The sequence below is a fragment of the Solanum stenotomum genome, chromosome 5 (assembly GCF_019186545.1).
Source record: "Solanum stenotomum isolate F172 chromosome 5, ASM1918654v1, whole genome shotgun sequence".
NCBI lineage: Eukaryota > Viridiplantae > Streptophyta > Magnoliopsida > Solanales > Solanaceae > Solanum > Solanum stenotomum.
In genome coordinates this window covers 45839921-45855627 of record NC_064286.1, presented here as the reverse complement: position 1 = coordinate 45855627, position 15707 = coordinate 45839921, and the positions used below count along the sequence as shown (strand labels likewise).

At 36.0% G+C, this 15707-nt stretch overlaps 1 protein-coding gene and 1 long non-coding RNA gene across 6 annotated transcripts; one reads left to right on the top strand and one right to left on the bottom strand.

The window, feature by feature from the left end:
* The first annotated feature begins 145 nt into the window (after window positions 1-145).
* Window positions 146-7498, top strand: LOC125865928 (pentatricopeptide repeat-containing protein At2g15980). 5 transcript variants are annotated; one of them, XM_049546191.1, is made up of 4 exons: window positions 146-2034; window positions 2479-2530; window positions 2702-2949; window positions 7148-7498. In XM_049546191.1, exon 1 carries the CDS (start codon window positions 160-162, stop codon window positions 1732-1734), a length of 1575 nt encoding a protein of 524 aa, XP_049402148.1. In that variant the 5' UTR covers window positions 146-159; the 3' UTR covers window positions 1735-2034; window positions 2479-2530; window positions 2702-2949; window positions 7148-7498. The 5 variants fall into 5 exon arrangements, with proteins under 5 accessions (XP_049402148.1, XP_049402149.1, XP_049402147.1 ...); XM_049546192.1 differs by lacking the exon at window positions 2479-2530 and having other exon boundaries at window positions 2715-2949; XM_049546190.1 differs by lacking the exon at window positions 2479-2530.
* On the bottom strand, window positions 3362-6279 carry LOC125865929 (uncharacterized). Its single transcript, XR_007446425.1, has 2 exons — window positions 5794-6279; window positions 3362-3592 (listed from the first exon to the last, which is right to left on the bottom strand). It is a non-coding gene; the product is annotated as an uncharacterized LOC125865929 (long non-coding RNA).
* Window positions 7499-15707: the final 8209 nt, after the last annotated feature.

Sequence of the window (15707 nt, the reverse complement as noted above, 5' to 3'; positions counted from 1 at the left end):
ATTACAATTTTCCTCAAGCTCAAAAAATAGAGTTTGGACAGAAGCTATATTCATCAGTAACTGTGTAACACATTTAAAAGGATCAAAACTACTCTAACAATATATTTAGGGGACTACTCTTTACCTACCCCTAACATATCGTTTTGTTATTTTCTTTTTATGACCAAACTTTTCCCGAAGCCACTCATCGAATATTTTGGAACAGAAGATGTTCGACAAAATGCCTTAACGGAACGGCAAATAGGCTTATCAATGGCGATGCTTTCATCTCTTACAAGACGCACTGTTCTCTCATTCCCATTAACCAAACACCCATTATCCACAATTTCTGCTTCTACTTCTTCTCCACCACAATCGGAAGATGAAACTTTAGTCTCAGCCGCCACAACAATCCTCAAACACCATCGCTCAAAATCACGATGGTCCGAGATTCTTTCTCTAGCTCCTCCAACTTCCGGTTTCACTCCTTCCCAAGTCTCTAAAATCATTCTTCAACTCCGCAACACACCTCATCTCGCTCTCCGTTTCTTCAATTTCACAGTCCACCGCTCCATATGCTGCCACTCTGTTTCTTCATATGCCACCATCATTCACATCCTCTCCCGTTCTCGCCTCAAATCCCAAGCCCTAGAGTTAATCAAATGCGCTATTCGTAAATTTCCTGACACCCATAAACCTGATTTATCAAACCCACCAAGGGTTTTTGAAATCTTGGTTAAAACTTACAGAAGTTGTGATTCGGCTCCTTTTGTGTTTGATTTGTTGATAAAAGCTTATTTGGATTCTAAGAAAATTGATGTTTCTGTTCAACTTGCGAGAATCTTGGCTTCCAAGAATATTTTCCCACATATTGTTGTATGTAATTCTTTGATTGAGTTGATTGCGAAAAGTCGAGGTCCTTTTGCTGCTTATGATATGTATGTGGAAATCTTTAGGTGTGAGAAGGGGGAAGGGAGTGGTAGGGAGGTAAAGGGTGTGATGGCGAATGCTTATACGTTTAACGTTCTTATGGTTGCTTTTCATAGGGAAGGAGTAGTGGAGAAGGTTGAGGAGGTTTGGAAGGAAATGATGGCAAAGAATTGTACTCTGAATGTGTATAGTTATAGCATTTTAATGGCTGCGTATTGTGAAGATGGAAGGATGGAGAATGCCATGAAAGTTTGGAAGGAGATGGGTGATGAGGATGTGAAGCATGATATTATAGCTTATAATACCATAATTGAGGGGTTTTGCAAAGTCGGAAAGGTTGAGAGAGCTGAGGAGGTTTTCAGGGAGATGGTCTTCAATGGGGTAGAATGTACTTGTGTTACTCTTGAGCATCTCATAAATGGACATTGTATGAGCGGGAATATTGATGCAGCTCTAGTTTTGTATAAGGATATGTGTCGAAAGGGGTTCAAGCCAGAGAGTTCAACAATAGATGTAGTGGCTAAGGTGCTCTGTGACAAAAGTGGAGTTTTTGATGCCTTGGAATTCGTGAGGGCTGTAATAAAGAAACACGATATTGTACCAAGGAAGACAACGTATGAACTTCTGATACAGAGCTTGTGTAAGGAGGGGTGGATGGAAGAAGCTCTGAAACTTCAGGTAGAGATGGTGGGGAAAGGATATGCACCAAATTTTGAAATATATAGTACTTTCATTGATGGGTACATCAAGCAAGGGGATGAAGAAAAGGCTGAAACTTTGAGGAATGAAATGCTTAGGAATAAGATACCATGTAAAGACAGCTAGAAGTTTGTATGCCATGCAGAATTTTGACCAAATTTCAAATCGTGACTTCTGGCTATGAGGTTAAGAAAAGACGAGGCGACTTTGCCAAAGTGCAAGTCTGTCAGTAAATCAAAGCAAGGTACTCTCTGGAGTGCGTCTTCATGATTTGGAGGAAATGAGCACTACATTCTTGCTGAAACACTGTAGGGGATCTTATGATGATTTTTGCTACCCTTATGAGGATGGTACTTCTCTAAGGACATGGATAAAAGGTTTATGAATATGAGCACTGCCTAACTTCTTGAGGAGGTCCCCCTACAGGTCAGGCTCTTAAGACAATTCATCTTAGACTCTTACCTGCAGTATTCCAGCAAAATTGTTCTTTTATCACTTTCCTCGAATTACAGATTAAAGTTACATCCTACAATGTGCTTTAGGTTTCACCACTTCAATTAAACTGAGGCTTTATTACCTATTGTCCTCTTCCAATTAAAAGCTTAGAAAGTAACCTGCTTTTCTCAGGACCGGTTAGATACTTTGATACCATCATATAAGTTAGATAGCCTAATATGTGTAATCTGATATCTTTACTTATTTCATGGAAGTATCAATGCTACAAATCAGTTAGATGAACTTTCCTAATGTGAAAAATGAGTTTGAAATACTTCACCTTTGATGATTAAGGGTAGAGAAGTATATCTAAGTACACCACTATTCTCTGGAAGAGGAACTAAAAGTTCGTTTGTCTTTTATGGGGATGACCAGTACCATGAGAAGATTGACACTCTAAGTGCAAAGCTTCACGAGCAAAACTTATGTAAGCTTCAAAATTATCTCATGATTTTTTTGGGTGATTTTCGCTTTTGAAAATGTCAAGTTCAGTATGTCTCAATAACAAATCGTTTTACTGCTCCTTACAATAAATTCCCCTCCAATAACTTTTGCGCTATTTATTCACAATGTAGATGGTTTTTTTGAAAATTTTCAGCTGTTTCCTGAAGCTATACTATGGATATTGGAGAACATTTGATGCTGCTCGACCGAAAAGTAACCAAGAACGTGATGAACCCATGGATAATGCATTATAAGAAGGCCAATCCCGCATATATCCATGAGTAGATAGAGGGTGATGACCAAAGTACCAAATCAAACGGCTGAATGTTATCTAGAAGCTTCCGGGCAGCTAAAATGAGATTGCGTGAAATGCAACACATCACTCATACGATAAGTCTCATAGTACGAAACTCTTAACTAATTCATACATTATGTAATCTTTCTGTCATTACCCTCAATCTACTCATGAACATTGGCTTTACATAAATAAATTGCTTTATCAGTGATGCTTACTTTGATATATATTACCATTGCTACTGCTGAATGTAATTAGTGAACGAGCATGTTAAGAACTAAACTAGAGATTACCTATTCTATGCGACATACATATCTATAGCTGAGTTCCCAGTGTTGATTGTTAGGGGAGCTGTTTAGAAGTGCATTGGGTTTCAGAGAAAAAACATGACCACAGACGAATTAGTGGCTATGTTTGTATTGGTATCAGTATAGATAGAACAACATTAAATAGCAACTTCTTAATTTCTCCTCCCTCATTTATGGGATCATCTATGCATTCAATAACATGAGAACAAGGTTCACTGACAGAGATGAATAAGCCATCAAATTATTAGGTGTCGATAGAAGTGAGATACTGAAAGAAACTTTCCACAACAAATTTATCTCACATAATTAGGGTGACAAATTTCAGAATCATAGGGGCAAACGAGAATGAAATATAGAGACAAAAATGAATTAGAGCAAAGGGTCGACAGATGCATAGACAACACTGGCTCCTTCCTTCCAAACATTCCTTCCTCTAGAGAAACTGCACAAGGAAAAGCCAGATGAATGGTAGTTTTAGAAACGTGTATATAAAGAAAGACAAACCTAATCACCTACTAAATACAACCACAAAATCCAGTGTCATGAACAGGCAATAGAGACAATACCAACTTCTCTTTGCATTTTCTAATAAAGAGCATAAGATTACTTTCACATTCTAGTACATAACAAGCTCATAAAACCTATGGTCTATGCCTCAATCCTAAGTCCTAACATAATATTACCGTATGGAAAACTTCCAAGAATGAAGGACATTAATAACACTAGAAGGAAGCGCCCAAGCATGGGTCAACAGCAAAGCCGCCAAGGTAGTACAATAGAAGATGTGTAGTAGGCGCACATCGTGAGTTCGAATCTAGTATTTCAGTACAAAATGGTACAGTTGTTGGCTTTTATTCATCGAGTTTTAAGGCTAGACACATCTAATTTCAACAACACCCATACCTATTGTAATCCAATAAGTGAAGTCTGAGGAGGGTAGGATCTACTCAGACCTTACTCAAAAGAAAAGTTTTTGAAGCAGGAGCCAAAAAATATGATAACAAAGAGCAAGATACAAAACAAATGAAGCAACATATAAGTACTAAACACTAAAGAATGGGAGAATATGCGACTACTAAATAATATTCCCTCCATCCCAATTTATATGGCACTTTTCGGATTTCGAGATTCAAACAAGACTATCTTTGACCGTAAATTTTTTATATATGTTTTAATTATTTTGAATTGCCAATTATTGTGACTTATAGTACTTTTTACGTAGTTTACACATAAATTTCATTTAAAAAAAATTGAAGATTTCATGCGCAAATTTTCGGTCAAAAACGAAAAGTGCCACATAAATTGGGATAGAGGAAGTACTAGTACTGAGAAGAAAAAAGTAGGAGGGGTTCACCCCCTACTCTCCCACATAAAGTGGGACAATACTCGATTTCCTACTATCACTCAACTCTAACCCTCCACCACTATACCTGCCTGTCTAGGGTCAGATCCTCAGTAAGTTAAACTTGTGTCACTTGTCTAATCACCCCCCCCCCCCCCCCCCCCCCCCCNACCCCCCAATTCATTTTTAAGCCTACCTCTACCTCTCCGAACTCCGGCCAAAACCAATCTCGCACACCTCCTTATTGGCGCCTCCACACACCTCCTTTTCACATGACAGAACTATCTCAGCTTTGCTTCCGTCATCTTGTCCTCCACGAGGGCCACTCTCACATTACCTCATATAACTTCGTTCTTAATGATATCTGTCCTAGTATGCTGTTATGGATGCGTTGGAAGCCCTTAAATTAAGTATTTAATTATATTTTTAGTTGTTTTATTTATTATTCTAGAATATGATTTATGTTTCATAGTTTCATAAGGATTAAGTTAAGTTATAGTTATTAGTTTAGAATAGGATTTAGGTCTCCTACTTTCATAAGAATTAGACTTCCTATTGATGTAATAAGACTCCTATTTAAAGGGGTTTTTGATGAATAAATCAACAAGTCATAATTCAGCAAAAAAGCAGGAGATTGGAGTTCTCTCTTCCATTGAACTCTAAGGTTTCAGTCTCCCTTTGAAGAGCCGAAGAGATCGGAGTTCTCTTTTAATGAATTCTAAGGTTTCAGCCTCCCTTTAACGAGCTGATTTATATATCGCCTTGTGAATCGATCCTTCCTTCAAGATTCATAACATATGCCCACACATCTATTTGAGCACCCTCATTTTCGCAACTTTTATCTTCTGAACGTGTGCATTCTTGACTGGCCAAGACTTTGCTCCATAGAAGTACAACCAATGTTGGTCTAATCTGACCACCACTATGTAGAACTTTTTAAGCCTCGACAACACATACTTATCACTTAGTACCCCAAAAGGGAGCTTCCATTTCACCTACCCCGCTCCAGTCCAATCCGATGTGCTCAATACAACAAGCACAAATCCTATGTCCCTTACCATATTACAGCTAAACACAGAGATCATCGTAAACACATAAACATAAACAATTAAAAAGATTATCAAGTTGACCCAATAAGAAAACAAGTTTGTAATTGTTCTATTGCAAGATCAAGGCACACTCGCAAATGTATCTAATTTCCGAATTCAGACATGATTATTTTTAAAGCACATCATAGAATTGCAATGGGAATTTATTTATTAGCTTTCAAACTATTAATTTGCTTAAACGAAAAAAATTACCCGATTAGGAATCTAGAGCTCGAGCACAGGTTCTTCTTTCTGATCAGAAAAATAGCGAAGGATATAAGGGGTGATCCGAATTACGGCAACCCAAACTCCAAAGAGGGCCACATGAGTCCCCAGCTGCTTCAGAGCATCTGCTTTTTCAGGTTTACCCAACTTTGGAGGCATCGTTTCGTCGTTGCAGATTTCTCTTCTCACAGCTTAAACCCTAGCCTAGCCTTGATTATTTCACCATTAATCAAACTTGTTTTCAAATATATGGACAACTAGGCCGGGTTTGGCATAAATCCGGGCCGTTTAGTTTACAATATCTTCCAAAATGTCGAAAATGATATTCAGTTAGGGGTATCAAAATGAGCCCAAATATAAGTAATCCACCCACAATTTTATGGGCTGGACTCGAGATAATTTAATTAGGTTTAATCTCAACCCATTCAAGCCTTAACCATTTTTAAAGAACCTTCAATTGAGCCCAATTTAATATGCAATTTCAACCTGTTTTAAGACTCTTAATTTCCATTGATGTAATGTATGATCCTATATTGACTGTATGAATTACTATCTATTTTATATCGTCCTTGGACCTATGTTTTTAAATATCGTCCAGTGCACTGGATTCTGTTTGTTAAGATGAATTGCTAGCTTCCGATCAAGGAATTGGCTGCTCCAGCATCTGAATACTTGTAGATAGATGCAAATTTGCTATTATACATGCACATTTCTTGTCATGTTGTTATTAGAAATGTGCTACTTTGTTATAATTTCATATCCTTTTTGCCATCTTCTTTCCCTTTTTTCGAACTTTCCTTTTTAGGAGAGCCTGTAAGGTTATCAAATTATTTTAAGATATCAAGAAAACATTTGACATTGTCACTAAATATGCTAAGAATAAAACAATGAAAAGAAGTAGATTAACCATTTTACTTTTCGTGATATCCTGAAGAGAGATTACCTGTTGTTGAGGGACGTGGTTTATCTGTATGAAGTCACCGTTGAATTGATGCAACAATGTATTTTTCTATACAAATATCTTATCGTCCAAGCAAAGTCTTTTGGGAATGCTGCTAAATTGCTCACCCAACATGAATCAACTAGCTAGTAGTCTTTTAGACGCTGTATAAAACTTGAACTGGATTTATGAGGGCATGGAAGGGATCGGTTTGGTACACAAGTCAATGTTCTTGCATCCATCTAATTCTTTCATGATTTTTAGGGTGATTTTTGCTTTTGAAAATGTCAAGTTCAGTATGTCTCAATAACAAATTGTTTTACTGCTCCTTGCAATAAATTCCCCTACAATAACTTTTGTGCTAATTATTCACAATGGAGATGGTTTTTTGAAAATTTTCAGCTGTTTCCTGAAGCTATACTATGGATATTGGAGAACATTTGATGCTGCTCGACAGAAATGTAACCAAGAATGTGATGAACCCATGTAGAATCCATGATAACAAGGCCAATCCAGCATATATCCATGAGTAGGTCGAGGGTGATGACCCAAGTACCAAATCAAACGCCTGAAATTATCAAGAAGCTTCCCGGCAGCCAAAATGAGATCACGTGAACTGCAACTCATCACTCATACGATGAGTCTCATAGTACGTAACTCTTAACTAATTCAGACATTATGTAATTATTCTGTCATCACCCTCGACCTACTCATGAACATTGGCTTTACATAAATAAATTGCTTTATCAGTGATGCTTACTTTGATATATATTACCATTGCTACTGTTAAATGTAATTAGTGAACAAGCATGCTAAGAACTAAACTAGAGATTACCTTTTCTATGCGACATACTTATCTATAGCTTAGTTTCCCAGTGATGATTGTTAGGGGAGCTGTTTAGAAGTGCATTGGGTTTCAGAAGAAAAAACATAACCACAGACGAATTAGTGGCTATGATTGTACTGGTATCAGTATAGATAGAACAACATTAAATAGCAGCTTCTTAATTTATCCTCCCTCATTTATGGGATCATCTATGCATTCAGTAACATGAGAACAAGGTTCACTGGCAGAGATGAATAAGCCATCAAATTATTAGGTGTCGATAGAAGTGAGAAACTGAAAGAGACTTTCCACAACAAATTTTATCTCACATAACTAAGGTGACAAATTTCAGAACCATAGGGGCAAACACAATTATGAAATATAGAGACAGAAATGAATTAGAGCAAGGGGTCAGATGCATTGACAACACTGGGCTCCTTCCTTTCAAACATTCCTTCCTCTACAGAAACTGCACAAGGCAAAGACAGATGAATCACAGTATTAGAAAGGTGTGTATAAAGAAAGACAAATCTTAAGTTGTATTAACATCAAAAAGGCCAAGATGTAAGCACTTATTACTTACCTTAGATTTTACCATCACATTCGTGCTTCATCACAAATATACAAATAATTCGCAAGGAGAATGTTTGTTCATCCTAGCCACTCAAACTCAAAAGCACTCTTACCTATCAACTACTTCTCCCTAGGCTAAAGTTCTCAAATTTTTGAACACTCTAGAGCCGAAGAGAATTCAAAATGCCTTGCGGCCACTAAAGGGGATGCCAACACATAAGATACTATAACAAGAAAACCAGGATAAGCTAGATCTTTATTGACACAATACTACAACACTAATAACAACAATAGCTATGGTCTATGCCTCAATCCTAAGTCCTAACACAATATTACAATATGGAATTTTTCTAAGAATGAAGGACATTGATAACACTAGAAGGAAGTGTCCAAGCCTGGGTCAATGGCAAAGCCGCCAAGGTAGTACAACAAGAAGATGTGTAGTCGGCGCACATCGTGAGTTCGAATCTAGTCTTGGAATCAAATCTAGTAGTTCAGTATAAAATAGTACAGTTGTTGGCTTTTATTCATCGAATTTCAAGGCTAGACACATCTAATTTCCCATAAGTGAAGTTTGGGAGGGTAGGATCTACGCAGACCTTACTCAAAAGAAAGGTTTTTGAAGTAGGAGCCAAAAAATATGATAGCAAATAGCAAGATACAAAACAAATGAAGCAACAGATAAGTACTACACACTAAAAAACGAGAAAATATGCAACTACTAAATAATACTACTAGTACTGAGAAGAGAAACGTAGGAGGGGCTCACCCCCTACTCTCCCACATGAAGTGGGACAATACTCGGTTTTCTACTATCACTCAACCCTAATCCTCCACCACCGTACCTACCTATCTAGGGTCTTGGTAAATCGAACTTGTGTCACTTGTCTAATCACCTCCAGCCCCCCACCCCCCGGGTTCATTTTTAGCCTACCTCTACCTCTCCGAACTCCTGCCAAAACCAATTTCTCACACACCTCCTTTTTCACATGACAAAACCATCTCAACCTTGCTTCCGTCATCTTATCCTCCATGAGGGCCACTCTCATCTTACCTTGTATAACTTTGTTCTTAATGATATCTCTTCTAGTATGTCGACACATCTATTTGAGCACCCTCAATTTCGCTACTTTTATCTTATGAAGGTGTGCATTCTTGACTGGCCAAGACATTGCCTCATACAAGTACAACCAATGCTGGTCTAATCTGACCACCACTCTGTAGAACTTACTTTAAGCCTCGAAAACACATACTTATCATTTAGTACCCCAAAAGTGAGCTCATTTCACCTACCCCGCTCCAGTCCAATCCGATGTGCCTTAAACAACAAGCACAAATCCTATGTCCCTTACCATATTACAGCTAAACACATAAACATAAACAATTAAAAATATTATCAAGTTGACCCAATAAGAAATTCCAAGTCTCTGTAGAACTGCAGAGAGTGAATTAAACAAGTTTGTAATTGTTCTATTCCAAGATCAAGGTACACTCGCAAATGTATCTAATTTTCCAATTCAGACATGATTATTTAAAAAGCACATCATAGAATTGCAATGGAAATTAATTTATTAGCTTTCATACTATTAATTTGCTTAAACGAAACAATAATTACCCGATTAGGAATCTAGAGCTCGAGCACGGGTTCTTCTTTCTGATCAGAAAAATAGTGCAGGATATAAGGGGTGATTCGAATTACGGCAACCCAAACTCCAAAGAGGGCCACATGAGTCCCTAGCTGCTTCAGAGCATCTGCCTTTTCAGGTTTACCCAACTTTGGAGGCATCGTTTTGTCTTTGCGGATTTCTCTTTTCACAACTTAAACCCTAGCCTAGGTTTGGCATAAATCAAACCTATTGTTCAAATATATGGACTACTAGGCCAGGTTTGGCATAAATCCGGCCTGTTTAGTTTACAGTATCTTCCAAAATGTCGAAAATGATATTTAGTTAGCGGTATCAAAATGAGCCCAAATATAGGTAATCCGTCCAAAATTTTATGGGTTGGCTTCAAGATAATTTGAATTTGGTTCAATCTCAACCCATTGAAACCTTAGCCCATTTAAAAAGAACCTTCAATTGAGCCCCATTTAATATGCAATTTCAACCCGTTTGAAGACTTTTTATTTCTATTGATGTAATGTATGATCCTATATTGAATGTATGAATTATTATCTATTTATATCTTCTAGGATTTATCTATCCATTTATAACTTTCTTTAAAAAAATTCTTAAGTTGAAATTCAAATTGTGATTATAAAAGTTAAATAACAATATGTTTAAGTTATTGAGACTAAGCAGGTCAAATTGGACTGGTCATAACCCAACATGATTTTTAGCCCATTTGAACACAACCCATTTGAGCCCAAAGTAAACTTGGGAGGGTCATGACCCAATCCAATTTCTATTTCAACTCATTTCAATATCTCGAATTTCAACTAAACCTACCCAAACCTACCCATTCGACACCCTTACATTTAGTAGTATAAGATAACTTCAAACAAAATGGTATATTTTTTCTTCTTCTTTTTATTCTTACTTATTGTATAACACTATTTTTTAAAATTTATAGCAATTAAAATATGATACTCCCTCCGTTTCAAAAAGAATGATCTCCTTTTCTTTTTAGTCAGTTTTAAAAAGAATGACCTCTTTCTTTTTTTGGTAACATTTTACTTTCAGTTTTCCACATGGTATGTTTAAGACCACAAGATTAAAGGGCAATTTTGTACATTTGACATAACTTTAATGTAGGACCACAAGATTCAAAAGTCTTATTTATTTTCTTAAATTCCGTGCCAAGTCAAATCAGGTCATTCTTGTGAAACAAATGGAGTATTTTGATTAAGTGGGTATTAAATTTTAAATATAAAAAAAGAGCTTACATCAAATGGGTCTTGTAAATATGTACAAATCTTTACTATTATGTCAAGACTCTGATCCGTTGTGAGTGACAACCACACTAACCTTCTGGTGGGAGAATCAACTATCAACCCAAACCTAACACATCAAACCATTTTAAAATCAAGTCATGATATAAAATACTAAGAAAAGAGTCTTAAAACAATTAAAAGTTTGAGTTTCCATAAACTCAACGGGTCAATTAAATCAATTGCGGAATAAACTCCCTAGAGCCTAAAAGTCATAGTACCAAAACATCTAATAGTCTAGTATAAGGGATGCAACCCAAAAAATAAAGAATAAAAACATAGGTCTAGAAGGTCTGAGTTCGAACAATGGACTAAGAAGGAAAGAGGAATCCAAAGCAACCCGAGGGAAGTGACTCACCCTTGGAATCAGATGGTAGAGGTCTCACAGTTGAGGTCTCGAAACAACCGTCATAATATGTCTTGTACTTAACAAAGAAAAAGCAAGTGCAGTATCAGTGAACAATAATCGTGTACAGGTACAGTCATCGATTGGTTCCAATTGTATAAAATATGAACAAGCAACCCCAACTTAGTAAAATAGATAACATACAATTGAATCACAATCATAACATAGCCCGGAATCTCAGTCCTCACCCTGTGTTGATATGCGTAACAAACATGAACAACCACAACACAACAAGCCAACATGGTTCTCTCATGGAAACCACACAAAAACTATCAGTGTATCAGTGTGGTACCCGAGCCAACCATTTATAGATATCTCTGTACCACAGTGGTTTCCGAACCAACCGTTAGTATATATCATGAGTGATATTCGAGCCAACTATAGGGATATAATGTACCATGCATGGTACTCGAGTCAACCATCAAACACACATCACAATCACAACCACAATGAATAACAGTCACACTTGTACACCCAAGTAAACACATTCATTGCCTGTGATTGCCAACATTTAACGTTTCAGTTCATACTCTTTCCTCCCTAATCAGATATCATGCATGTAATACTAATTAAGAAGTTGACAAGCATATATAATATAAACGAGTAAACAAACAACCATCATCTACCTCAAATCAAGCCTTGGAAGCTCTTTTGAGCCTGAACCTAAGACTTGTGATGAATTCTAGTTTGTTCTTGATCTAAAACAATACAAAATACACAATCAATAAATAAGGGCCTAAAAATACCTGAATTATAATCAAATCCTAACACTCAGATCATTTCCATGATAAATCCTACCCAAAGGTCTTTCCACCATTAATTCAAGTCAAACTCTGCCCTAAGGTCATCCAATAAGGATCTTAAGGCCTCAGAATCACAATACCAAAGTAGGGAAAGTAATTAACTTACCTTTATCGATGAAATTGATGAAAATAGGTTGAAATTCGCCCCAAGGCCGCCCTAAGGCCGCCCTTTCCTCTACCCAAAACAAGTTTGCAGAATTATGAGCGGTTTAGGCGAAATTTCTACATAAACTCGCGACTAACTCCACTATAGCAGCTTCGCCATAGCGGGACCACCCACTATAGCAAGAATTAATTTCCCCGCTATAACGGATTCCATGGGGGACAAAGACTTGAAATTCTCTCCAAAAGTCCATATTTTGCAAAAGCACCTTCGAACCTTGACGTTCTAAACTAACCTTTTCACGTCAAGTTCGATATCAGGAATTTTACTTATTCGAATTCGATTCTGAAAAGTCTTACAGTTTCCTTAATGTCTTAGCTATTAGAAAAACTAATTTAAGTTTAAACATTTTACCCAATCTATTTTCGGATTGTCCCAGACCTCACCTTGCTCAGATTAAAGAATGTCCAAATTTGGGCGTGAGGGGGGAGAGTGATGAATGGAATGTCCCACATCGATATAAGGCTTGGACAATTCTTCTACCTTTGAGCTAACTTTTGGGTGTAAGTTAAGATCAACTAATTTAACAACGTTTTAGAATCAAACTCATGGAGTTCGATATTGCACCCCCGAACTATGAGGGGGTGTGAATATACTCATGGTCCATGATTATGCACACTCCAAATTGGACTGTGTATACCAGATAAAAAATATTTGAATCTAGGCATGATGAGGAAGGGTGAAGAATGGAATGTCCCACATCAGTGAATGAATAGAATCTTGGGCTTATAACTCCTTATAAGACTTTAGCAATCCTCATTCCTTTGAACCTATTTTGAGTTGTGAGGTAGCTCAACACCTAATTAAATATGATATTAGAGTCAGACCCAATGTGAGATCCCAAGATATCGGAAAGTTGTGGGGGGTGGGGGTGGAAATACCTCCCCACCCTCCGTCCATGAATGCGCATGAACTAGATCAGATAGTGAAATCTCAAATAAAGAATGTCTGAACTGGGGCATATAGGTGGGAAGCGATGATGAATGGAATGTCCAATCTAGACATTCTTTATCGGGGGCTTCACTATCTGGTCTATTGTGTGCACATTCAGGAACAGGGGGAGGGGATAGTGATGATGAATGGGTTGTCCCACTTGATGAATGAACGTAATCCTCGAATCCTTAAGGTGTAGGCAGGGGTGGATCTACTAAGGCTCGTGGGGGTGCCACACCACCCACGAGCTTCGGTCAAAACGTGATTTATGTATAGGTGTATATATGTACTATGTGTATAAATAAACAAATGACACCCACAAAATCAAAAGGCGTTGTGGTGCCACTAGTAAAGGGTGAGACTCTCCACCTTCCAGACGCGGGATTGAGTCTGGGAAACAATTTATTTTTTTTAAGAAAAAACAACCTCCCAGCCTCGAATAGATGAGGAATTCAGCTTTAACAATGCATATTTTGAAGATTATATTTCCTTTTTTTCTTTTTAATTCTAGCTGGCTTAGTTTTAATTAGTAATTATTGTTGACTAATTTAATTAATTAATCTTTGATTTTTTATAATTTGTTATTAGTTATTTGTTTGATGGAGAAGTGTTAAAAATAGGTTTAAACTATGTCACATTGATAAAGATATTATCTATTAATAGTTTGATTAAAAAATGTCCTAATTGTTAATAATTTGTTCAAAAAATGTCTCTACTATTAATAGTTTGATCCTAAAAATGTATCTGTTGTTACTTTATTGTGTCAAAAATACACTTTTTCTAATGCACATAATATTTTTTTTATTTTTCTAATAAAATCATTAATTTTAAAGAATCCCTTTCTTGTTTCTTTTCTTTTGAAATCCTTTTAACTATTTTTTTGGAAATAGTAATATTTTTCTTAATCTCGTTTTGTAATTTAAATAGAATAATGTCATGTAGTTTTTAAATAATATCATAGTAACTTCATCTTTAATTTTATTTAGATATGATAAAATCCTTTTTTCCTAATAAAATAAAATAAAAGTTTATTTCTTAATCTTTTTAAAATTGATTAAGTAAATATTTTTCTTGTAGCTATTGCAACTGTGGAAATATCATTTTCTTCCCTGAAGTAGATAAAAAATGAAATATGAAATAAGAGGTGATTAATATTCAAATGATTTGTTTAGTTTGTTACATAGTAAGTGATATATTTACAAATATAAATAATGATACTCTAATTGACCATTTTCAAAATATGTAAAATCATCGAGAACTATTATAAATGAATAATATATATTTATAATATTAGTAAAATTATTTTTAAAAAAGTTATGCTTTATGGATTTTGTGCGGAATCGAAACCTAAGGTTGATTTAGTGATCTAAGCAATGCGTCTACTTGGCACCCAAGAAGTTCAAATCCTGGATCAGCCTCTGGGTGTGGGTTAGGATAAAGACTAATATAACAGATGTCCAACATTGAAAAATCGAGAATAAAAATGTGTTTGAGTTTAATTACATGTAAAAATTGAACCTTTGTCTTAATTCTGCGTATAATATTTATGGAGAAAGTAATTTGAAGAGTCAACAATAATTGAGTGATCCTGCTTTTAAAAGTTTTCTTAAGTCATAATAATGATTTTCTTTTTTTGAGCACTCGAATTTAAGCTAGAGCAATTTAATATATGGGATTTGGAAGAGTGATATGTTAGAAACCTTACCCCTACTTTTTAAAGCTAAAAGTGCTTTTTTTGTTAGATTTTTTATTCAATTTGAAATAAAAAGAAACAAGATTTATTAGTAAATTTTGTTTATGTTCCAAGATGGAGAAAATGAATATGTTTCTTTTAAAATTTTGATTACTTCTTGTCTTATGAGTAAATATTTTAGGCAGAATTAAGACAAATGTTCAATTTTCATATGTAATTAAACTCAAAAATATTTTTGTTCTCGATTTTCTAATGTTGGACATTTGTTATATTACGTCTTTGACCTAACTCTTAACTCTGTAATGTCCATCTACCATGGATATAGAGAGCTGCAAACCAGCTAAGAATAAACAACTAAGATGGAGAAGAAAAATAGTTTACAGAGAAAAGGAAGAGTAGGAGCAACTTTGGATGGCTTTTGGACGGACCCTAATCTATTTTATCACTAAAGATTAAGAGAAAAATTAAAAGAATCCGTATTTTCTAGGTTCCGTCTCATCAGACCCGCTATAGCAGTTGGCACGCTGCTACAGTGGTGTCGCTATAGCAGGAATCTTTTCGCTATGATAGGATGAAGTCAGCTCGGGTCAATTTTAAATTTCAAAATTTTCTTGTATCGTCCCCATTTTTAAATTG